General features: G+C 38.0%; 1 protein-coding gene across 4 annotated transcripts in view; it reads left to right on the forward strand.

The window, feature by feature from the left end:
- CEP112 (centrosomal protein 112) overlaps nucleotides 1-26932 on the forward strand; it is a 471596-nt gene that overhangs the window by 240551 nt on the left and 204113 nt on the right. For all 4 annotated transcript variants that reach the window (XM_066235884.1, XM_066235886.1, XM_066235887.1 and 1 more), the window contains exon 20: nucleotides 12203-12385. In XM_066235884.1, the coding sequence (XP_066091981.1) occupies nucleotides 12203-12385 (183 nt within the window). The remainder of the gene's footprint in view (nucleotides 1-12202; nucleotides 12386-26932) is intronic.

A 26932-nucleotide genomic window follows, 5' to 3' on the forward strand; every position in this document is an offset into this window, starting at 1 on the left:
GCAACTTCTGCAGACTGTGGTGGGGGGTTAGATTTCATGCCGAGTGCTGGGGCAACTGTTGGAGCATCTGAGCAAGAACTGGTTTGCGCTTTAGAAAGATCTCTGTGGCTGCTGTGTGAACCATTGTCTGCTGTGGAGGCCGGAGAGGAAGCCAGGAGGAGGTCAGGAGACAATGCCGGTAGCCTGGCAAGAGACATGGTGGTTTGGACTGTGGAGGGTGGGCTGGGGTGAGGGCAAATGGGCAGATTTGGGGTATATTTTGCAGGCAGGACTTGTTTTGTCTTGTTTTGTCTTGTTTTGTGTTAGGGCACAGTTGTCAGTATATTCATTGGTGAGTGTTATTGTTAATACTGACATGGTCAATCCTCTTCATCATTATCATCACATCATCATCCTTAACTTGTAAACTATATAAACAAAACATTAACTGTGTCAAGGATGTAATCTGTGAATTTATTGTAAATCAGAATTATATATGTATTTATTTATGTAACAGATGTGAAATGCAGTGTGAAGAAAAGAGGGAATTCAAACGTGGCTCACAGGTTCTCCAAAGGTGAATGGTGGTGGCAGGCACTGTCGTGAGTAGGAAAAAGGAAAGGAAGTCCGAGGACTGAGCCCAGGGCACACTGACAACTAGAGGTGGTGCAGGTGGAGGAGGTAGCAGAAGAGGCCGAGAAGGAGCAGCCTGGGCGGTAGAGGGAGCGCGAAGACGGTGGTCCTTCCAGGAGCCCCGTGCAGCGTGTGTTCCAGGGAGGAGGAGGTCTGTGCCCATGGCTTCAGTTGTTGCCGAGAGGGCAAGTCAGGTGGAGGCTGAGAACTGGCCATTGGGTTGGGCAAGAAGGTCTTTTTTTTTTTTTTTTTTTTTTATAATTTTATTTTTTTAATGGGGTGACATCAATAAATCAGGATACATATATTCAAAGATAACAAGTCCAGGTTATCTTGTCGTTCAATTATGTTGCATACCCACCACCCAAAGTCAGATTATCCTCTGTCACCTTCTATCTTGTTTTCTTTGTGCCCCTCCCACCCCCTATCCCTCTCCCATTCCCCCCTCCCCCCCGTAACCACCACACTCTTATCAATGTCTCTTAGTTTCACTATTATGTCCCACCTACGTATGGAATAATACAGTTCCTGTTTTTTTCTGATTTACTTATTTCGCTTCGTATCATGTTATCAAGATCCCACCATTTTGCTGTAAATGTTCCGAAGTCATCATTTCTTATGGCTGAGTAGTATTCCATAGTGTATATGTGCCACATCTTCTTTATCCAGTCATCTATTGATGGGCTTTTTGGTTGTTTCCATGTCCTGGCCACTGTGAACAATGCTGCAATAAACATGGGGCTGCATGTGTCTTTACGTATCAATGTTTCTGAGTTTTGGGGATATATACCCAGTAGAGGGATTGCTGGGTCATAAGGTAGTTCTATTTTCAGTTTTTTGAGGAACCACCATACTTTCTTCCATAATGGTTGTACTACTTTACATTCCCACCAACAGTGTATGAGGGTTCCTTTTTCTCCACAGCCTCTCCAACATTTGCTATTACCTGACTTGCTAATAACAGCTAATCGAACAGGTGTGAGGTGGTATCTCATTGCCGTTTTGATTTGCATTTCTCTAATAGCTAAAGAAGATGAGCATCTTTTCATATATCTGTTGGCCATTTGTATTTCTTCCTGGGAGAAGTGTCTATTCATATCCTCTTCCCATTTTTTTATTGGATTGTTTGTTTGTTTGTTGTTGAGTTTTATGAGTTCTTTGTATATTTTGGATATTAGGCCCTTATCTGAGCTGTTGTTTGAAAATATCATTTCCCATTTAGTTGGCTTTCTGTTTATTTTGTTATCAGTTTCCCTTGCTGAGCAAAAACTTCTTAGTCTGATGTAGTCCCATTCATTAATTTTTGCCTTCACTTCTCTTGCCATTGGAGTCAAATTCATAAAATGCTCTTTAAAACCCAGGTCCATGAGTTGAGTACCTATGTCTTCTTCTATGTACTTAATTGTTTCAGGTCTTATGTTTAGATCTTTGATCCATTTTGAGTTAATTTTTGTACAGGGAGAGAGACTGTAGTCCAGTTTCATTCTTTTGCATGTGGCTTTCCAGTTTTCCCAGCACCATTTATTGAAGAGGCTTTCTTTTCTCCATTGTGTGTTGTTGGCCCCTTTATCAAAAATTATTTGACTATATATATGTGGTTTTATTTCTGGACTTTCTATTCTGTTCCATTGGTCTGAGTGTCTATTTTTCTGCCAATACCATGCTGTTTTGATTGTCGTGGCCCTATAATAGAGTTTGAAGTCAGGTATTGTTATGCCCCCAGCTTCATTCTTTTTCTTTAGGATTGCTTTGGCTATTCGGGGTTTTTTATAGTTCCATATAAATCTGATGATTTTTTGCTCTATTTCTTTAAAAAATGTCATTGGAATTTTGATGGGAATTGCATTAAATTTGTATATTGCTTTGGGTAATATAGCCATCTTGATTATATTTATTCTTCCTAGCCAAGAACAAGGTATATTCTTCCATCTCATTATATCTTTTTCGATTTCCCTTAACAATGGTTTATAGTTTTCATTATATAAGTCCTTTACATTCTTTGTTATGTTTATTCCTAAGTATTTTATTTTTTTTGTTGCAATCGTGAAGGGGATTATTCTTTTGAGTTCCTTCTCAGTTGTTTCATTGTTGGCATATAGAAAGGCTATTGACTTCTGTATGTTAATTTTGTATCCTGCGACCTTACTGTATTGGCTTATTGTTTCTAGTAGTCTTTTTGTGGATTCTTTGGGGTTTTCGATGTATAGGATCATATCATCTGCAAAAAGTGATACCTTTACTTCTTCTTTTCCGATATGGATGCCTTTTATTTCTTTGTCTTGTCTGATTGCTCTGGCTAGAACCTCTAGTACCACATTAAATAAGAGTGGAGAGAGTGGACAACCCTGTCTTGTTCCTGATTTAAGGGGGAAAGCCTTCAGTTTAGTGCCATTTAATATGATGTTAGCTGATGGTTTATCATATATGGCCTTTATCATGTTGAGATATTTTCCTTCTATACCCATTTTGTTGAGAGTCTTAAACATAAAATTGTGTTGTATTTTATCGAAAGCCTTTTCTGCGTCTATTGATAAGATCATGTGGTTTTTGTTCTTTGTTTTGTTGATATGGTGTATTACATTAACCGTTTTACGTATGTTGAACCATCCTTGAGATTCTGGGATGAATCCCACTTGATCATGATGTATTATTTTTTTAATATGTTGTTTTATTCGATTTGCTAGTATTTTGTTTAGTATTTTAGCATCTGTATTCATTAGAGATATTGGTCTGTAGTTTTCTTTTTTTGTGCCATCCTTGCCTGGTTTTGGCATGAGGGTTATGTTGGCCTCATAAAATGTGTTTGGAAGTATTGCTTCTTCTTCAATTTTTTGGAAGACTTTGAGTAGAATAGGAACCAAGTCTTCTTTGAATGTTTGATAAAATTCGCTGGTATAGCCGTCAGGGCCTGGACTTTTATTTTTGGGGAGGTTTTTAATGGTTTTTTCTATTTCTTCTCTACTGATAGGTCTGTTTAGGCTTTCTGCTTCTTCTTGACTCAGTCTAGGAAGGTTGTATTGTTCTAGGAATTTATCCATTTCTTCTAGGTTGTTGAATTTAGTGGCATAAAGTTTTTCATAGTATTCTACAATAATTCTTTGTATAGCTACGGTGTCCGTGGGGGCAAGAAGGTCTTTAGCTACCTCTGCAGTGCCAGTTCCAGCTGAGTGTGCGGACCAAAGCCTGAATGATGTGGGTGAAGAGAGAATGGGACGTGAGCAACAATTTTGAGGAATTTTGAGAGAAAGGGGAGCAGAGAAATGGGATGGTAGGTAGAGGGCTGGTATCAAGGGAAAGATTTTAAAATGAGATATAGAGAAACCATGTTCGTGTGTTGATGAGATGGAGAAAAAAGTGTTGATGATATTACGAGACCATCATGCTTGATTTGGCAAGGGATGGAATCCGTGTACCTGAGACAGCACAGGACCAGCTAACTGTTCGCATCATCGGAAAGGCAGGAACTGTGTGACACGCTGGCCAGTTTGGTGACAAGGAAGATGAAGTTGTTCCCTTCTGACCACATCAGATTCTGTTTATTGATTGCTCCTGCATGCCACATGTTCCATTCAGAATTATGAATAATTGTGAAGTGTTACAGTAGGTGATGTCAGGAAAGTAAACAGAAAATTAAGATGGTTAATATATTGGAGGTATTTATAACCGAGTTGATCTGTTTGTTTTTCCAAATTCCATACTAGCTGGGAAAATTGGATTATTTCTATATTTCATACTCATTCAAAAGTAGTGATGTACTAGATTAAGACAAACTGAGTGTGTTTTAAAGAAACAAATACAGGAGAGGTTCTCAAGGGGATAGATGGTGTTGGAAGGGGACTGGACTTGGGTGGTAAACACTCAATACTGTATACAGGTGATGTATAATATTATAGAATTGTACCCCTGAAAGTGATATAATTTTATTAACCAGTGCCACCCCATTAAGTTCAATAAAAAAGACATAAAAACAGACAAGGCAATGTAATTAAAATACGCAGTTAAGACACATTTTTACCAAAAATGTTGAACTCTAAGAGGGTGCATTCTTAATTAATAAATTTTCTCAATTTGAGAGGCATGAGTAGACCATCATTACAGTGTGAGGAGAAAGCGTGTTGAAGTTTTTGACTATCTAAATCCTTCCTGGGGGTTTTAATGGTGATCTGATGGTTAAAAACACAGAAAATGGAGCAGATTTCTCAGAGTTTTAAGAGCTCAGGGTCATTATTGTCACTCATCCTTCCAGGTACCGGGTCAATGTTCTGAAGGGTTCAGTGGGAAAGGGAACCTCAGAGAGTGGCACTGGTTTCAGCACAGCCATCATTTCTCAGCTTTCCTGGGCATGGGTGCACCCAGCCTCAGCCCTCAGTGCTCCGAGCTTCGGGGGTCAGCAAGGGTTTGTCCCTGGGCGATGGTTAACTAGAGAGGAAGAGGAATGAAGAGGCAGTCTGTGCTTTCTTGTTTTCTTGTTTCCTCTCTAACAGCAGTTAGCACAGCAATATCGAACTTTTAAATAAAGAGAACTTGCGTGACTATAAAGCTAACTATTGATTGACAGATTTCATGGATGCATCTTTGTGTTGCAGCAGATCTCTAACCCTGGAGCCACGTGGCCACTCTCAGATGACAAATTCTATTTCTACGCTCGACACACTGCCAACTTTTTACCTTTTTTTTTTTTTTTGGTGCCTGTTTTTATTAAGTTGTTCAGAACATCAGACTATAGTGTGGTATTTTCTGTGCTAAAATGTACTTTTTCTCTGACTCCAAAGTCTCAAAGCAGATGGTATATGCTCCTAAGTTTATCTTTAAGGGAGTCTTTATCTCTCATGAAATGTGATTCCAGTAGCACATTTTATATTGTGTAAGTGCAATTAAAAAAAAGATTCCAACATCTTTTAGTAAGGCCACAAAATCTAGTGAAATGGTACTAACTTTGCAATAGACTGTCCCATTGGAGCTAAATTTCTGGAGCTCTAGAGAATTTGGTAACTTATTTTGACATTTCAAATGTGCTGTTTTGCAAATGCAAATGGGAAACTGCTTAGAGACATAACCTGGGGATCCAAGTCTATGCCTCTTAAATGGAAAAACCAGGGCATGATGTACTTGTTTTTTAATGTGGATCAAAATTTGTTCACAGAGAGCGCTGGGATGGGACCAGGATGAGGCAGCGTCACCCAGCAAACCCTGTAGGAAAGTTCTTATCTTTCAGTGGCTAGCCCTTGAAAGCAAAGTACCCGTGAACTGCTATTACTCTGATGTATATTATTGCTCACAGTATTGAACTGATCTTCATCTCTCTTTTAAAAAAGTGTAGCATATTACAGTAGACTGTGATTTTACTAGGTAGTGATCCCCTCTGCCAGTCCAGACAGATGGGCCCAAGCTGGCGATGCCAGACCACCTTGGCATAGCACTGAGGGGAGGTCACATTCTCGGGAAAATGACAATATTAGAATTATTTTATTTCTTCGGACCAGGAAGCCCTAAACAGATCTGCTGCCTTTAAGGTGCTGAGGAGTGCACCGATGGTGGGGACACCAGTGTCACTGACTCGCTTTGTGGTGACTCTTCCATAGGCCGGAGCCATACAGTAGCAGGTGCTGCTATGATACTGGGCTGCCTCCTTTTAACAGGATGGCAGGGTTCTGGAATGGCAGACGCTAGGTGGGGCACTCCAGCACCCTGTGGAAGATAGAATGATTTCTGTGATGAGTGCCAAGGCTAGTGTGCTGTCTTGCCCTTCAGGGGTCTGCACTGACAGTGAATACAGCATGGTGTTCTGACAGATAAGATAGAGACCAATGAGAATACTATTTGTACAACACCAAGAACACAGTCAAGAGCTGGCAAGTGAATTTTCCACAGTTCACCTCTTTGGTGGAAAACCATGGTCCTTCAAGTTTCCAGATCAGTGTTCACAGTTCACCGACTCAGAACCCATGTGTTTGAAGGGGGACCATGTCCCTTGATAAAGCTGTTTCCCCACAGGGAGCTATTGCCATTTGATACGGTAACTTCATACAATGAAGAAAGCAAAAATTCTATCAAAATTTTATCTTTTAGAAAGGACTGTTGTTAATCTTATAGAGCATCATTTCAGAAATTTCCAGGAGAGATAAACAGATAAAAGGATAAATTTTAGAAACAAGTTTTTAGAAACAGGGTCATGGTATATTTGCCACTTATTAAGATATTTAATTTATATGAAATCAGTTTAAGTATAGAAATAAGGAGAACTGAAGGGATTTCTGATATTTAGAAAATGTCTCTACCATATGAGAGGTGATTTCTTAAAACAGTTAGAAATAAAGATTAAAAATACATTGAGTTTAGAGTCATTTTCAGATTTTATGGCTCAATTTTGAGAGTATTAGTTCACTCTGTACAATAAAAAATAAAATTAACATGCTTACACTTCCTCCTGCCCACCTCTACCACTCTGTTTAGTTAATTATAGTATTATTTATACATTGTGAAAATTTGTAGCATTTACAGCTTGTTCTATAAGCATAATTTTCACAGTTATATAGTTAGATTTTCTATTTAAATCAATGACATACCCACCACCAGAACTTTTAGCACAACTTTTCCGTATCTGAGTTCTTTATTCTGATTCATCAATTGACTAGTGAGATATCACCATTAAATAACTTTTTTCAAAAAGGGCATAAAATTTTTTTCCCTTAAATGAGAAGCGGGAGGCAGAGAGACAGACTCCCACATGTGCCCCAACCGGATCCACTTGGCAAGCCCCCACCATGGGATGCTCTGCCCATCTGGGGCCATTGCTTCTCTGCTCAGCAACCATACTTTAGCACCTGAGGTGAGGAGGCCATGGAGCCATCCTTAGTGCCTGGGGCCAGCTTGCTCTAAAGGAGCCATGGCTGCGGGAGAGGAATAGAGAAAGATAAAGAGAGAGATGGGAGATAGTGAGGGGTAGAGAAGCATAGGGTCGCCTCTCCTGTATACCCTGACTGGGAATCGAACCCCGGACATCCACATACCGGGCTGACACTCTACTGCTGAACCAACTGGCCAGGGCCATATTCACTGTATTTTTACATGCTTGAGAATCACTGTATTTTTGAAGACTAGCTTGGCTGGGAATAAAATCCTCTGGTCATCTATTCTTTCCATAAAGCTTTGTACGCATTGTTTCACTGTGTTGTGGCAACTAATTGTTGTTTATTTTTATTTTTTTCTTTACAGGGACAGAAAGAGAAAGTCAGAGAGAGGGATAGATAGGGACAGACAGACAGGAACGGAGAGAGATGAGAAGCATCAATCATCAGTTTTTCATTGCGACACCTTAGTTGTTCATTGATTGCTTTCTAATGTGTGCCTTGACCGCGAGCCTTCAGCAGATGGAGTAACCCCTTGCTTGAGCCAGCGACCTTGGGTCTAAGCTAGTGAGCATTTTTAATTTTGCTCAAGCCAGATGAGCCCACACTCAAGCTGGCGACCTCAGGGTCTCGAACCTGGGTCCTCGGCACCCTATGCTCTATCCACTGTGCCACCACCTGGTCAGGCTAATTGTTGTTCTTAATACAGATTCTTTAGTTATCTCCTGGTTGCCAAATTTCCTCTTTAAGTGTTTTTTTTTCTCCAAGAGTAGTTTGGGTTTTATAGCCTTTGGCTTTTTCTATATTTGAGTTTAGTTGTAGTATTTTTGAGCCATTCTTTTCCTCAGTGCAAATCACTTTTTTTCAGTATACACTCTACTTCTTTGATACACCTCTTCATTCATTTCAGAAAAATTTTCAGATATCAAATCTACATATACGTGGGTTTTCTTTTTTGTTTGCCCTCTACCTTATCTTCTCTTTGTCACCTTCATGGTCTTTACTATGATGATCTCAAGTCTTTTGTCTACATCTGTGATTAGATTTTCAGCCATGTTTATTCAGCTTATTGTTGTTTCTACTTTAGAATTAATTTTGTGATAGAGTTATTTTAATCCTTGGTTTGTGGTTTTATTATAATTTTTTGTCTTAGAGTTCTCTTTCATTGCACTCTTGTTATTTTAGTTGGTATTTTGCACCATGATTTCTCATTTTTAATGTGTTAGGTCCATTCTAGCACTTCTGTAATTTATGTTTCTGGTTTTAGGATTTCTGACATTGAGGTATGTTATTTGGATGTGTTGGTCTTCTATGTGCTGTATACTGAGAGATAATAATTTATTGCATGCTCTCTGCCTTTTTCTTTATAAGATTATTAAAAGGTAGTCAGGCCATATTTGCTTGCACTAATTTTTCTGTAATCAGTTACCAGGACTTAAAATTCCAAGACTCTCAGAGACTTGGCTATTAGCAGTTCCTTTTTTGAGTTTTCTTAGGTCCTGGAATATGCTTCTGCCCTTGGGTCTTTTGAAGCCTTGGTTAGAATGAAAACATCATCATGATCAGATTGCAAAATGACTTAGTCTGGGTTAGAGAGCTCTGTTTGCAGGGATTTCAGAATTCCAAAACTTCATTTATGAATTTCATTTTCAGAGTGTGTGATGGGTAGCATAGTAGATGGAGTAGGATCCTTTTTCATCCTCTATTTTGACCTACAAAAATGGCAGCTGTAACCCTGGCCAGATAGCTTAGTTGGTTAGATTAGAACATCGTCCCGATATGTCAAGGTTGCAGGTTCAATCCCTGGACAGGGCACATACAGGAACAGATCCGTGTTTCTGTCTTTCTCTTTTTCCCTTCTCTTTCTCTAAAATCAAGAAATAAATTTAAAAAGACTTTTTTAAAATGGCGATTGCACGTGAGCCAGCCTAGCAGTTTCTAGGCCATAAAGCCATTTTCTCACCCACACTCAGTCACCAAGCCATCAAGTTCAGTATCTGAGGGGCCTGCCATATGCTACCAGATGCTTGCAAGTAATGCAAGTGAGGGCTAATCACTTTCCTTTGTCCCTGAAAGACAGGCCAACCTGCTTTAGTACCTGTAGAGTAGGCACTACAAGTATAGTTACCTGGCCCACAGTTCAGTGTTCTGCATTAGGGAGCATGAGGCTTTTCCTCCTATAATACAGGGGTAGCTTTAGCCTTCCTTAATTGAGCAGGGTCCCTTCATGATGGTACACCCTGTAGCATATATTACAGGTTCTGTACTACCTGACTTAGAGACCAAACTGACCACTCAACATCTACCCTTGTGGATGCTACCCGCTTTTACATCCTCTATATTTACTATGATTTGCCATCTCTTAACCACCACTAACTCCATTAAAAATTATCAGTCAACCAGAAGTGTCTAGTAGTCCAAGGTAAGGAGGATAAGCTACTTTCTGTTTACCTTTGAGGTGTGCCCATAAGTAAAGGACCAAAATGGAAAATCCAAGAATTCTTTTTCGCATTTACTTAGGACCATCTAATAATGATTTATGAACATCTATGTTTAGGTTTGAAATTCCATTATCGATTTCATTTGTTCCTGATTTTTTAGAATGAAAAATCTCAAATTTGAATATGGGCAGAATCATTGATCAGTCTATCAGAAAAACTTTTCAACTGACTCAGAGAAAGTTACTGTGAGAGTGCATTATTCCCTGAGCCTGGAGCTGGTGATGCCGTTACCAACAACCTCACAGTGACTTCTGGCCATGTGCCTTTTCCTGGGGGAAAAAAACCGTAATTCTTCTGTCTTAATTATATATAGGTCAGCTGGTTACTTTTCCATTGAGTATTGTAAAGTATTTTGCTTTCTAAAAATTTTAAATTATACCCATTCTCCCAGTTTTTCTGGGGCTTTTTGAGATCTCAGTGGAACTTTCCACCTCCTTTAGTTTCCTTTCAGTGTGTTATATACTTAAATGATCTTCAGCACAATTTATAATTTTGTTATAATGATGTTTGATAGCATAACTCTGCATAGAAATAATAATGTGTCCAAGAACTTAAAATAGTCTAACTCAATAATTCATATACTTGGCTGCCTGGAAAAAATGCAGTAATATCAATAAATTTTTAAATTCTTTTTTGTTGGGATTAGCATTAGGATTAGTTATGAAACACAAAATAAAACATGTATATTTATTTTAAATAATCAAAGAAAACTCTTTTACTTGATATAGTATGTAAGGAGAAAGTTTTTAGTTTATTTTTTCTATATATTGCCAATAGTAGTATATAATATGGAGAAAGATTCCTACATTTTAGTAAACATGAATTCACTAGAATGCATCTTTATTTTCAGATATGAAAAATAAATTTTTTATTATTTTATATAATTGTTTTGTTCTGATAAGCCTATATATTCAAGAATTAGTATACTTTTCTCTCTTCTAAATAGTATAACAAATTTATGAGTGGTCAGAAATTTATTGTTGGTTTTCCAGTTCTCTAAGAAAAATCACAAATCACAATAAGAAAAATATTTAAAACCTGTGTTTAAAAGCAAATTTAATTTGTGTTTTGATTCTTCATTTGCAAGTAGAGGATGAGAATGTTAAATCTCACTAGAAAAGAACTTCTGAAATATAGTGCAGTGTGCATGCCTGGAGAAATGAATGCTATAGCTTTAAGATAAGGTAGTCTGGTGATTCATTTCATGAAAAAAGATCGATTGGGAGCAGGCTCCTACTGTTAGCTTTTTTGAAGATGGATTCTCACGCCGAAAATAACACAACATATTCTAGATAACAGCAGTTTTTTCCCCTGAAATCCACCAAAACTGAAGAAAAATCCAAGTGACTGTTCTTAGCAGCTGTGTGGCCTGGAGTTCACTGGGGAAGCTGGCTTCCTGCAGTCCCTATTCATCACCTGCTTCAAAGACAGCCTGGCTGGCTATAGTTTGCAGGCCAGGTAGGGTGCCATTGTGCACAGTCTGGGAGGATTAGTATCAAAGCTGCGGCAACCAGGCCCTTGGTCTCCGGCTGCCATTCAGTCTTGCAGGGAGAGGCTAAGACTGGCCAAGGTCACAGTCTCCAGTGTGGAGTGGACTGGGAAAGGATCCTGAGAATAGAATGCTTTTTATGAAATCATGGCGCAAGCTTGCAGCACAGCAGGTGCCCTTCTGGAACACATAACATCTGTTTATGTTGGTATACCGTAGCTGACAACGAGATAATAGAGCTTTGAAATTTATCATTTTATTTTTAAAAAGACAACTGTATATACAATAATCCAGATGCGTATTTAGCTTCGATCTTTTATTTGAAAATCATAAAGCAAACTGACTGATTTAATTGCTGCTTGTACGTGTATATGTTTAAGCAAAAAGCGAAAGCGTAGTGACTATTAACCATTTATAACCATTGCTGATCAGCTATACCTGAATTCTTGGGGAGGAAATACCTAACATTCAACATAAATTTTTTTTAAATGTTCAGGCATTTGTGTCAACAGATTGCAGAAGGATTTACTGAATATGCCCAATAGTCTTGAATATCAGGAGCTTTGGATAACCCCCCCCACTTCCACCCCCACCACCACCCCCGTAAATGAGAGTATTCAAGGGTGAGGTAATAATGACGCAAAAATAAAATTTTCAACTTGGACAAATTAGGGAAAAATTAAGCTGTCCATGAGTTGTCATGACGACAAGGATGTTCTGTTGATGAACTGTCCTCCTCATTGTCCAATCAGATAGTAGAGCTGAAGCTGGAGCATGAACAGGAGAAGACGCACCTATTACAGCAGCATAACGCAGAGAAGGATAGCCTAGTCCGAGACCATGAACGGGAAATTGAAAACCTGGAAAAACAGCTTCGCGCTGCCAATATGGAGCACGAAAATCAAATTCAAGAGTTCAAGAAACGAGATTCACAGGTAATTATCAATAATATTTAATAGAACGGGTATCCTTTTAAAAAGTCATCAGCGTTTAATGTTTTCTTATTATTCTTGTTGATGCACGCTGTTTGATCATTTGCAAAACTGACATATAGATGTGGGGGTTTTTTTTTGTTTTCTTCCCTCCACCCCCCCCCTCATTTTAGGGATGAATAAGGCTTTAACTACAGAAACCACAGGTAGCCAGATTAAAAATCCCATGGTGCGCTATAACTTGGCCCCTTTTTTATAATCTTGTCTCAGTTCCTTTCATGATGGGTTTTTTTAAAGGTATCTGCCCCTTACCCCTCCCCTCAGCCTTAGCAAATCCTTATGAAATATATCAGCCTCATTCCTTGTTTTTTGTTTTAATCTCTGTAGGTAATCAAGCAGCTGTTTTAATATTTGCTTTTGCTTCCTAGTGATGCTTTTTGTTTCATTAGACTCTATATTTGGTTAGATCACTCAGATGGTAATTGATAAAAATGACTACAGCGAAGGCTATTTCCCATCAGGACTGGTGCTTTTTCCTACATGCTCATACACATGCCTCCTAGCCTCCATCTCTGTAGTCCCTGTTGGAAGCCATTTGCCAGAATAACCCCCAGCTGTGGTAGCATTTGACTCTTCAAACTTATGGATGAAATGTGCACTGTCAGCATGGAAAATTATCTTTATAAATTTCAGATGAAAAAAATCTTATTGAACGTCTATTTTTGTAGTATAATACATTCTTTAGGGTATGCAGGGTGGGGCACAAGTAGGTATACGGTTGTTCGTATGGAAAATATTGTAATAATTAATACATAATAATATAAGAATAAACACTGTGTTTCGCATACTTAAAACTGTAAAGCTATTTTGCCCCACCCTGGATATAATTAAAGGCCTTTAGTGTATCCTCTTGAGGAGATTGCTGTAAAATTTTATTAAAGAAAAATTGAAGAGCAGATGATAACAATAGAAAGATCATTTTCTTTTCTAATAAAGCCATATAGTGTATTAGGTTTAAATAACTCTTTTTCCATTGAAACCTAACCATATTTCCCACACCACACATAAGCTTCTTCCTAGTTATACTTCCTCCTAAATAATATAATTTTTAAACAACAAAATAAATATTCTATTTGTTTTAATATGTGTTTAAACAATTTTGTAATTATCTAAACATGAAAATGCTACAGATTAAATAGATGTTAATTTCTTGAGTGGAAAGTGGAAGGCGGTAAAGCAAAGCATGGGAGTTCTTGCTTATTTTTCATTTGACCTTGAGTCATTTACTTTTGGATAATGACTGAGCAATATAGATATACTCAGCACAGGGGGTTTTTTTTTGGGGGGGGTTGATCAATAATATGCATTTATAGGAAATTTTTTTCTATTTGTTTTATGAATTTTGCTGACTAAGAACATAGTTATTGTAGTAGCCATAGTAATAGAATAGGTGATTCCTATTAAATCAATGTGTATTGTAGTTTTGCCACCAGTCTCATTAGAGTTTTTATAAAATCTGTGCTGATATTTTGATTGTTAGTCATACAGTTTATTAAGAATATTTTCAAACTTAATTTCTCTTTCAAAGATGATGCTAAGTGTACCATTGTCTTCTATGGTGTGATGAGTGTGAGTCAGTGTAGTGTCTGTTTACCTAGTAGAATTGAATAATTGATACAATAACGTCCATTAAATTATATAACTGACTGCTATGTTGGTGCTGTTGTGGAAAGCCAACACAAGTGGAGGCCAAATTTGAAAGGAAATGTGTAACTTAGGGATATGTTGTATCTGCCATGTATAGGGTGCGGTTCATTCATCCAATGATAACAAAAGGGAAATTTTAGAATTTTGGGGTATAATTAAGCCACAGGAAAGTATAATAAAGTTGAAATGGAATGTTTTCTAGTTGAAATACTGAGTATGAGGATCATATGACTTTTTCAAATGCTATGGAAAGTATTATATTTCTCATATTTTGAGTCTTTCTTGGAACAATTGAGATGGGAATGCTAGTAAGCAGTGGAAACAGGCATTCTTGATCAAAATGTAAATGATTTTCTGTATAAGCTATATACTTAGTTAATTTTAGAGAATGTTTTTTATGAACTTTATCAATAAGTTATATTTAAAAAATTTATGTTTACCAAAATGGTAATACTTTGTATTTATTTTTGGTTATTCATTAAGGATATTGTTTCAAAGTTTTCTTTAGGTAAGTCCTAAATTTTCCAAATAATGCTTTTCATGATTGTGCTCTAAATAAAAGAATGTGTAATGCCTTTGAAGTCCTGGATCCCATTTACAGATTTCAAAATAACAAAGTGAGCATGTACTTTTTAAAATAGATCTTTTAAAAAAAATAATCACTGTTTTGTGATTTGGTGCAGAACCAGCACAAGTGTCTTAAATATTGGACTATATATATATGTATTTTTTTTTTATTTTGGTTCCAGAGTGATTTGATTTTCGGTTCATGTTTGGCTGCTTCCGTTTAGCAATGGAGGCCATTTTGTAGAAAGGACTAGTTGAAATACTTAACCAAAGAGGACCAGTGACAAAGCTGTTGGGAATACTATGGCTTTGTTTGCTGCTTTTCTTCCATCAAATACTTGAATGTATACAATATACTAGAAATTGTATACTAAATTTACAATATACTTTTGGCCTTTCTAAATCTGTAATATTTTGCATATTGATAACAAAATAAAATAGTTTTTATAAAGTATAGTTACTTACCATAAGGTGAATCATATATCAAGTAGGAAGTCATTTCTGGTGATTTTACTATCTAATTATCTTAGGTTAGTTATTAATCAAGTAATTTTTGTTTTATAAAGAAATAAGATATAATAATGCAACTAAAGGCAATTAACCATTTCCCTCATTTTATTTGGTGCATTTAGCTAATTATTCTATGCATATATTATATTTCTGTCATCATACCTTGATTTTCAATGGTAGGACATTTTATGCTGTGATTTGCTGAAATGCACATTAAATTTATCACCCTCATATAAGATGTTTAGACAGGTATCTACTTAAAGTAATGTTTAAGAAAAAGCATCCAGATCAGTAGATATCAAGACATACAGAAATTCATAATATCTGTTGTAAGATATTTCTCATTTGCCAGATCCCTGTTATTGAAATTATTTTGAAGAAGACTTGACTTGGAAGGGGGGTGAAAACACAATATAACGTTTCAAGATGTGTTGTAGAATTGAGCACCTGAAACCTGTATAATTATGTTAAACAGTGTTATCTCAATAAAATTAATTTTAAAAATTTTGATCCAATCATGTTTTTTAATATGATGAGAATTTATATTTTCATTATGAGTATTCAAGGAAAACTTATTCTAACCTGATAGTTCTGCATGTAATTCTTGTTTTGCTATTGAGCTGCAAATGTAGTAAAACAATTTCTACAATGTGCCCCTTTGAATTAGAAGAAAAATAGAACATAGGTTCCTTGACCTCTTAGTTGTTCTTTTAGAACCCTGAACCACTTAGAGATTGTTTGATATTTGATGTTTGTTGTTGAAGTGAGTGGCATGTATGAGATGCTACAGAGAACCTTTGTGACCCGCTGCAGAAGTGGTGTCACCATCTCAGGACAGCTGTCTTTGTGACCTGTTGAGTACAAACTGAGGAGTCAGGGCAACCACAGCAGCCACCGTGAATCACCATCAGTATGATACAAATTAGATAAAATAGACATGAAGGTTGTCAGTGATTCCTGAAAACGTATTAAACATGGAATTTGAATATAGTAAAACAGATCTTGCCTAATCTTGGCATCTAATGCCTTTATTGATTCCCTAAATTGAGAATTATGATTCTAATATGAACAATTTTTATATAATAGGTGAAAGGTCATCTTGATTTTGCCATATTGATTCATAGAAAGAGGCTGAACCTATCACTGAGTCTAAAATGTGGGATTTTCAGAAATCCTTTTTGTCCCGTTTTCCATTTACCAAAAAGTTTTCCAAAAGGATATATGTGGTGAAACAATTTTACTTTTTGAAATTATACTCAGTCAATGACATTATTTTTCATGAATTTGAGGATCTGGCCATAAGATTAAAATCTCCATGATAAGCTGAGTGTGAATGCGAGCAGTGGATTCTCTAGCTGTCATTCTTCAAAGATCACCTGAGGATAATTTAACAATATCTCTGTCCAGAACATTGTTGTTCAACTTCTACATGATCTTTGGGCTCCTGGGGGGTGAGGGGAAGCATTTTTCTATTGAAAACACTTGGTTTTAATTTCTTTTTATGCCAACTACTTTCAAAAAGGGTTTGAGAGGCAACATTTTATAATAAATAGATGCTTAAACAGGTAAAATATAACTGAATGTAATAATTTAGCAATAAATGATGTTAATACCATCAGAAAATCCATACTTAAAAAATGCTTCAGTTAAGTACAAGTTTTAGCTCTGAGCCTGCCTAGAAGCCATAGCGAAGAGGGAAAGTTGGTGAATTATGTAATTCTAATTATCTAATGAAAAAATCATACCAATTCATGTTTTATTTTCTCCAGCTCTCAACTGTGAGAAATTTTTCACATGGGACTTAATAAAAGGGCACTGACCAATATAACTGATTATATTCTCTACATTTTAAAACATTTACAAATAGAATCTGGTGGGAAAAACTTAGGTTCTTTAATTACTTTCATGAAATATAATTAGCAGGTTTTATTTTAATATGCCAACATTTTATTTTAGTTTATTGAGAATTCGGTTCTTAACATCAAAAAACAAACTCTCTCTGTCTCTCTCTCCTTTCTGTCCCTCTCTCTCTCCTCTCTAAAAATGAATAAAAAAACCCCAAAAAAACTCCACAGATACTTTGAGAGATTCAATTTTGTAGATACTATAAATTAGAAAGATGCATATTTTAAGTCATTAGCCTAACAAATTCTAGTACTGTTATTATACAGTATGTTGGTTCCAAAAACCTTTACAAAATGTCTTAAGGAAGTAAAATTAGGAACATGGCTGAGATAGGAAATAGTTTTAAAGTTAATGCCTTGGTGTTAATTTCCAAGTATGTTAGTGCTCTCTATTTCTCTCATATCTGATTATCCTGTCCTCTGAATTGATACTATGTAAAACCATAGGAAATAATAAAATCAAGTGGTAATTTGGTTCAGGAGTATAGAATATTTGTACCTGGACTAAAATGGTTCCCATTCTACTTACATAACCAAAATAGTATTTCCTCATCAATATTTATTCACCAATATCATTTGTTTAGTTTTGTGGTAGTAAATTTTTTTATTTCTTTGGGTCAAACTGGACTGATTGCTTAGATAAAGCAAACTGTGTAATAATCTATATCCCCAACCCCAACATGATGAGGCTGTTGCCGTTAACATAACCTTGCTTGTGCTCCCTTCCCTCCCTAGTAACATGCAGTCACATCAGAGTGGTTGTCTGGACTTCCAGCTGTGTACACACCACACTTTGATATTCATCCCTCGATAGCCTGAGTTATTTGTAGTAAAGGGAAAAGGAATGGAATTAAGTGGGTTTTGCATCAATGTACATAATGGTTTAATTTAATTTTTATTGTATTTATTGGGGTGACATTGGTTAATAAAACCATACAGCTTTCAAGTGTCCATCTCTATAACACATCACCTGCATACTTTTGTTCACCACCCAATGTCAAGTCTTCTTCCGTTACCGGTTATCACCCTTTTACTCTCTTCTCCCTCCCCTCACCCTTTTTCTCTCTGGTAACCACCATACCGTTGTTTGTGTCTATGAGTTTTTTTTAATCCCTTCACCTTTTTCATATATGTTTAACATCAGACATTAGAAGAGTAGGTGGGAAAATGTTTTGAAAAATGTACTTTATCATTTCAGAAATAATGGACTTGTGGTAAAACTACATTACAATTTTTAATTTATTTCCTTTAGATGGAGATTCATAGCATTACCTGAGTGTATAGTATTATGATAGCCCAATAACTTTCTCTGTGCATTTAAAGTATAAATAGTGGTTTTCCTAACTAAGCTGCTTTTAAAAGCCTGTGAGGAAATATTGTTTTCGTGACATCAAAACCAATAGGTAATACAGAATTTTCCAAACAGGACCAAAGTTCTCCTATTTTGACATAGGTACATTGATGGGAAGATCTCATTTAATTAGTATCCAGTGTGGTATGTCTGACATTATTACATATGAATTTAATAATACATATTGTACTTATATATTATTATATGTATTACTATATATAAGAATACTATTTCTTAGGTATATAATCAGAAAATATAGGCTGATGTCCTTTTAGGAGAAGTTTACATTCTTCTAGGTCACCAGTTTTCTTTATCTATTACAATTCTAAAATTCTATAATTATTTTCAATTATAAGCACAAAGTAGTATATATACCTATAATTAAACTATTATAAATAATTCAACTTGGTCCTCATTGTGGAGAAAATTATATTAAGCTTAAAAAACAAAAACAGACTGAGCCAAAGAAATTGATTTCTCTAAGAATGACCTATTTGTAGAAGTAATATACAGTGTAGCTTTAGTCCTGTATATTTAGCATATTTTTTAAATGTGGCAGTTACCATAGAAACCACATTCTATGGCATGTGGTCCACTTTCAGATAAAGAATATTCTTTCAGAAGACAAACCTTCCAAATGACATATAAAATATTCACTTTGAATTAGCAACCTTGTGTCAATTAATAATGATTGCTTTAAAAATCCATCTTTTGTTCTCATTATACTTAATAGGATTTTTAGAAATATTAATATTGCTCTTGAAAAAGTAATAATTCAATGCTGGAAATATTTAAAATAGAGGTTATAATGTAACTGCAGTGGTGAAAACTAGGGAGATTGCTGGGAAGCACAAGTCTGTGTACATAGTATATTCCCCCAGACAAGAAGCTTTTAGGCATAGCAAGTGTCTAAGCATCCAGCAATAGTATTGTCAAATTAAGCAATCTAAAGAGATGAGCATATCCCATTATTTTCAATTTGCAGATAAAGAACCTGTGGTTCAAGGACATTATCTTGCCCAAGGTCACAGAACTAGCAAGCTAGGGCTTCTTAATTTTGATTCAGTGCTCTTTATCTACAGCTTCTCTCAAAAAGCTAAAATCTTTTCTGACGTAGCCTTGGCAGAAAAAGGAAAGGGCTGTATGTGCGTCTCTGCCTAGCACGGGAGCAGAGCAAACACTAGTGCTCTTTGTTCGCCACGCTGAGGTTCTTGTGGCAATTTGCATTTCTTTCAGTGATTTGCCATCCTGGATGTTGCTGCAAAGTCACAATGGAATCAGGCTGCTTGAGTTCCAGTTTTAGTAAGCATTACCTCCCAGAACCACACACAGTTTTTACTTTGTGTGTTTAATGGCGGCAGCAGAAGCAACAACGAGTATACATATATTATTATGCTTCCCATGTGCCAAGCTCTCCGCTAAGTCCTCCACATTACATACCCCATCGAGTCCTTCCAATACCCTGTGAGGATTGTATTTCCTATTTGGAAACTCTGTTTTGACCTTATAACATGGGTCAGAAGTTGACCATCTGTATTGCCAATTTATTGATGAAAAAAGATTCAGAAAGCAGAAGAAAATTGCCCAAGATTTACATAACTAGTAGTTAATGTAGCTGAGACTCAGGGCGAAGGCCCGTAACCCATATGCTTGTTTATCTATGAGCCTGTTATCCTGAATTTCATTTATTCTGCATAAAGTCCATTACATTTTCAATTTGAGGTTGTTCATACATTGCTAGATTTAAAGTATTGATACCCATAACTCAGACTATGTAAATCCAAATCAGTTTTTCGCCAGTAGTTTGAATATTTCTGCAAAGCCACAAGCCATGGCTACGTCTCTATTCTGACAGAAATTAAACTCAAGAGATAGGTATTTCTTAATATTTACTTGGAATAGAAATCTTTCCCATAAATTTCAGAATTTGTAGAATGGAAAAATCTATATATTTTTGAAATAGGTTCAATTTAGGTTTTCACATTATTACTGAAATAAGAAGCTATGTTCAGAGTAAGAATCTAGTAAGCTTTTAGGTCAGTGGGCCTACCAGTCTGTATAAGAATTGCTTAGGGCCCTGGCCGGTTGGCTCAGCGGTAGAGCGTCGGCCTGGTGTGCAGGGGACCCGGGTTTGATTCCCGGCCAGGGCACATAGGAGAAGCACCCATTTGCTTCTCCACCCCCCACCCCCTCCTTCCTCTCTGTCTCTCTCTTCCCCTCCCGCAGCCGAGGCTCCATTGGAGCAAAGATGGCCCGGGCGCTGGGGATGGCTCCTTGGCCTCTGCCCCAGGCGCTGGAGTGGCTCTGGTTGCGGCAAAGTGACGCCCCGGAGGGGCAGAGCATCGCCCCCTGGTGGACAGAGCTAGCCCCTGGTGGACAGAGCTAGCCCCTGGTGGGCGTGCCGGGTGGATCCCGGTCGGTCGGGCGCATGTGGGAGTCTGTCTGACTGTCTCTCCCCATTTCCAGCTTCAGAAAAAGAAAAAAAAAAAAAAGAATTGCTTAGGAATTTGCATTTAGCACTGGTGAATATGGTTTGGTGTGAATGGTTTATTATTCATGAATGATTGCTATATTCACATATTAATTTGGAATATTATATTACATATGATCCATTCATTTTATGAGATGAATCTTTAAATCTCAAAGACTTCAATGTTGGTATTTTTTCCCTAAAGGAACCCTTGTATTTGGTCCTATTGCATGACAACAGCTAGTCAAACCTTTTAGAAGTGAGGTCAGGTAAGTCCAAACATGGAAACTTTCTGGATAGAAATACAAGGAATAACTAGAAAATCTGTTTGTTTTAGAGTCCCTCCCCCAATAAAAACAATTTATGTTGATGTAATTTTGGCTTAATTCTAGAGTTATTTTAGTCAAAATGAAAAGTTTGTGAGTGAATTTATTTTTTGTATAGAATACCCCAGAGACAAATCATTATTCCACATGCCGAATGTCAGTCCCGTTGACCTAAGGAAGAATCCTTGCAGTTATTTTTGGCATCTTGCTCTTGCTTCTCTTCACCCCGGCCAGAGTATAATTACCAAGAACGTTGGCAGAAATGATCTTTGAGGAAACACTGGGTGAATAACTCTTCTTCCTTGATGTCTTCGAAAAGTCATTTTTGGCTTTCTCCAAGAGACGGCCCCGATGTCTTTATTTCTATATTTGAGGTAATTTTTTGTGGCAGAGAGGTTGAAGCCAGAGTACAAGCAGTGATTGGCAAAATGATGATATCATCTAATGTTCAAAGGGCTGGCAAATTGAAGCTTATTAAACTGTCATTTTGTCTTCTATTCAGGACTAATTGGAATCATGCCTGGTTGTATGATACGAAAGATATTTAACACCTGAGCATTTTTCATGAGAAAAAAATGACAGAAATTGATGTCAGAGAGATCTTAAACTCCTGTTTGAGGAGGCAAGCAAGGCATTACATGAAAATAATAGACTGTATTACATGAAAATAATAGTCTATTTTCAAACTACTTAATATTTGTGTGTTGTCATTGGGAGGATTTTCAGTAATAAAAACTGGCCTAATTGATACCTAAAGCATTGAAATTGGTGGATTAATGTGAAACTTGAGTTAATGTTTTTTAGTTGAGACAAATGTTAAAATTCATTGAAAATTACTTTTCTTTGCTTGTTTTAACACTTATTTTAAATTGTTACCTAAGCTTTCAAGTACTTTTGGATATATGTATGCGGTGAGGTTGGGGAAAGATCACATGAAATCTGAGAGTAACAACGCACGGTTAGACTTGCAGAATTTGAAAATGTGTTCTTTTTCCGGTTCATTTTGATTTGTTGTGTTTAGGTACAACGTGAAGGCCTGAACTTGCTTGTTCTATTTGAAGGTGAGTTTATGAATTAATTCCTTAGAGAAGGAAGCTTGCTACATACAGAATGTGACCTGAATCTGGGTCTCATTCCTTGTTAGTGGGAGGCTTTGCAATGCAGCATTAGTATGGAGGTGTGTGTGTGCATGCATGTGTGTGCATGTGCACTGGCACGTGCATGTGTGTGCATGTCCCGTGCATACTGTAGCTCTATGGTACAGAGGAGCTTTCAGTGAACATGTAACCAGTGGTCCAGCCAGGCATAGCATCTCAAAACAAGGGCATTTTCCACTAGAAGTACTTGAGAGTTGCTGGTCTTTAAAAAGGTTAAAATTAAACTGGTGATTCATTCATCTTAAGTTTGCTCTTTAAGTCAGTATTTATTAATGAAATAAACCCCAGATCCCTAGGGTCAAGTGGAACCTTATTTATTTTGTTATTTGCAAAGATGTAATTTTAATGTACAAAATGCATGTGTTCACCAAATGTTCCCTGCAAACATTTTTGTAATGTAAATGTTATCCTCACTTGTTGGGCAAATTTTATAATGGCTCCAGATAAAATGATGTTGGCATGTGCAGCAAGAGAAGTGGAGTGTGAGGGCTGAAAACTTTTTGTTCTTCAATTATTCAAAAATTACTGCCAAAGCTGTCTCAGACAAAAGCCATGAGTTCGGGAGGTACAGTGTGTTCCCGCTCACTATTAAAGTCAGTGCCGATGTGCAGATGCTGGTTCAGCTATTGGGAGACAGGAAAAGTTGCACCATGTACTTCTGCCTCTCTGGTCATTCCTAGTGCCATGCTGTAAGCACCCCACTCTAGTGCTATAAAGTTGGTATTTCTTACAAAATAACCATCCAGTTGTGAAAAATGGATTTCATGCTGTTCTCTTGAAAATCATAATATTGTTAACTATTCTGATTGCTCTTTGAAATCTCATTGTTCCATATTGATACTGACAAAACGGAACTCTATGACTTGAAAATTTTTTTAATTGTGACTCTTCAAATAATATATAAATCAAATTTATTTCCACATAAGTTTTCCTATCTATAAAACTTAGGCAGATTCACATATGTGGAATTTCCTATGACATACACTTTAATTCGGTGTGATTGATTGATTTCATTAAGACTTCCGAGTGCTGTGTGGTGCCAGGCCCTGGGCTGGGTGCACTGTGAGGAGGTGCTTTTCACATCCTGATGTGGCCCCAGCGTTGTGCAGGGCGAGGCCTCTGTAATCTAAAGGGGTTTCAGCTCTAAGGGAACTTCCTCTTGAGTTGAGGGAGGACAGATGATAGCACACAGAAAACCAATGGACAAGGAGACATGACGCAGCAGTTACTGGTGGGTGTGGAGTTAAAGTGGCCAGAGAGGACACAGTGACCGAAGTTTGTGCTCTTTGACCGCCAGAGAAGGCCTCTCAGAGGAGCGCTGTCCAAGCTGAGGTGTGACGGATGGGAAGCCAGCCAGACTGGGGGAACGCGGTGCAGAAGCCCTGTCGGACAGTGAACTTGGTGCATGAGAGGAATGAAGAAAGGGGCCTGTGCTGCGCGGGCGTGGCAGGTGCAGGGCAGGGAGGGCCTTGGAGGGCTTTGTGTTTTATTTTAAACATATTCAAAAGACAGGGGCTTTTAAGCAGTAAAGTGTATGATCTGACTCACGTTTAAAGGCCACTCTGGCTGTTGCACACAGTCCTCGGTGTCTGTACGGCATCCGTATTTGAATCAATGGGCCTTGTGGCTGGGTTAGGTGTGGGGAGTGAGGGAAAGAAGAATTCTTTAGAGTTCTTGTTTAAGCAGCTCGATGGATGGTGGTGTTTGATAGGAGGATGATTAGGAGGGAATAAAGGCAAAAGCAAGAGTGCTGTTGTTGCCACCCTGAGTCTGAGCTGCATCTTAGGCATCCAGATGGAGCTGTGTCAGACAGGGATCTGGGAATGCAGGTTGGGGTTCCAGAAGTGTGCATTTGGACATCATTGGCACATAGATTGTAATTAAAGTATGGACCTGGATGCAATGACCAGTTTTTTGTCAAATATGAAGACAGAGATGCTGGTTCATGGTCAGTTTGTGCTACTTCCTGGCTCTGTAAACCTGAGTTTCCTACTTTATACCTCCAATCATAATTTCCCACATCTGTAATAGTCATTCATCTGTTTATGTCATCTGTTGAGCCCCTACTATGTGCCAGACACTATACTAGACCTTGGAATATTAAAAAAGAAACATCCTACCCTCCAGCTCATAGGCTGTCTGGAAATAGGCACTGTGCATCTGTCATAAAAGGGTGATGTGATTCAATCAATAGATAGGAGGACTGAACCCTTCCTTTAACACAGGCAGAGAGGGTGCATCTCATCACACATCAAAGGCTGCAGAGAATAGCAGACATAGTAACACTCATGGTCAGAAGGACAGCTCTCCTGATCCTCAAGTCCCCATAAAGGCACCTTTCTGCTGATTATGCCACCTGACTGGTGTGATGATTTACTGAGGCTTTTTAAGATACTTTCTTCAGCATTCTGTGGGGATGCGGGAGATTGATACCCTCCCTTCCCCTTTCTACTGTCTGGAAACCCATGGAAATGGACGGTTCTATTCCATGACCTTCCAGAGTTACAGACCTATATGCGATAAAATAATAAAGGTGCTTTGATTCCAGGTGAAGATCTGGCAGCCATGTGGTATGGGGACATAGGGTCTGGGGAGATGATCAGAAAAAGTTGCACTGAAAGAGCTATTATATGCATTGAGTTTTAAAAATGAGTAGAAAGTTATATGCAGATTAGAATAGGAAAAGCATTCTAAATAGGAGTAGCATGATCAATGCCTGGAGGACACTTTGTACGATGTTGAGAAGTCTGTGCTTCCCCTTGGATGTGGTCTCCTGTGTGGGCTGTGTACTCTCCATCAATGCTGCCATTTCTGTCCTTTTCATTTCTCCACCTCAGGGTCCTCTTGTGACCCTTAGTGCCCTTTCTGGTAACTATTTGAAATGGTGATCTCCTAAGTAGCGTCCATTAGGATATAGGAAGAATAAAACCCCAGAACTTCTATTTTTGTGTATTTGTCTTTAATCTTTTAAAAATACCTGTGTATGCTAATTTTATAATTTACATAGTACATTAATATGCTAGTGTTACAGATTTAGACATACATACACTGGGTTGCATGCCCCAATTTTTTATGATAGGAGTGTCTAGTAAAAGCATTTAGAGATCATAACTATAGACATAAGTCACTGAAGGAATTTTAAGCAAAGGAGGAATACTTGGAAGGCAGTGAGGTTTGAGGCTGAGTGACTGGTGAGGAGTCATCCTAGTGAGAGGTGACGAGAGGCTGAGCCCTGGCACTGATAGCGAGAAGGGCTGGAGTGACAGGGAGGGAGAGGAGACTCGGAGTCGTGGTTTGATGTGCCACAGGAAATTTAGGTGTTCATGTCACTTAGGCCAGTTGCAATACAGGGCTAAGTTCAAAAGACAGATCTCCTTTGGAAATAACAATTTAAGAGTCACCTGGATGGACGGTGATGGATATCAACAGGGAATGGGAGACCTCTTAAGGAGGGGACTGGAATGAGAATAGACAACACTCTTTGCCTAAAGGAAGATGGAGGAAATAGAACTGGACAAGGAGACAGAGAAAATGGGTCAAGAATGAATAGAAAGGGAACTAAGAGGAAGTGGTTTTCGGGAGCCAGGAAGGAAAGAAGCAACAAGAATACCTACCTCCTAGCTTGCGGTGAGAAATTGAAATGGGAAAATACTTTTGAATAATCCTATAAGTGTGAGTTTATTTATTTTAATATGTGAACTGTGGCCATGCTACATAAACAGGCCACTGCACCAAAGAACAAAGGTCCGCAACTAGCTCGGACTTTATGATCGGGTGCCTGTTTCAGAGATGGGAAATGTGAGCCCAGTTGAATGAGGCAACTTGGACACTTCAGTGGAAGAATCAGGCATGGTGTGCAGGCAACACTACACCGGGCTTCCTTAGTGATGTGGCAGCATCAACTACACACCCAGCCCAGTGTCTCGGGTCCCACTGCCGCTCCTGGAAGCAGTGAGGTTCAAGTCGCCCGAGATCATTGCTGGGGTGCCAACAAAGTTTTCATAGCTCACCTAGAGAAGCAGCGATCCATTGTCAGGGTCACCAAGGAGGCAAATAGCACCAGGTTTTGCCTGGGCCTGTATAAGAGCCCAGGGTGTGAGGGTCTGAGATCAGCCCAGCATCAGCCAACAGGAGATCAGGAGACCCCGGGCTGCTCTGAAGCTCCCCTCAGATGCCCAGGGTTCTCAGACGGAGCCACAGGGCTGTGAGAAAGCCCCTGCCGCCACAGTAGTCTGCGGCCGTGCCTGGCATCTGCTGGTCACATTGCTTGGAGTAGCTCTATGTGGAAATTCTCTGGGCTAACATTCTCTCTCACTTTCCCTTTACTTATGCCTGCATTTAAATTTCAAAGTAAACATATACAATCAAATGAATTCTGGAACAGTTAATTCATGAACACTTTTAAAATTTAAATGATTGAAGATATATGATAAGAACAAATGATTTTATTTTAAGTGAGAGGAGTGGAGATAGAGAGAGAGATTCCTGCATGTGTCCCGACCAGGATCCACCTGGCAACCCCCATCTGGGGCAAATACTCTGCCATCTGGGGCCGGTG

This window comes from Saccopteryx bilineata, chromosome 6 (genome assembly GCF_036850765.1).
Source record: "Saccopteryx bilineata isolate mSacBil1 chromosome 6, mSacBil1_pri_phased_curated, whole genome shotgun sequence".
NCBI classification, from domain to species: Eukaryota; Metazoa; Chordata; class Mammalia; order Chiroptera; family Emballonuridae; genus Saccopteryx; species Saccopteryx bilineata.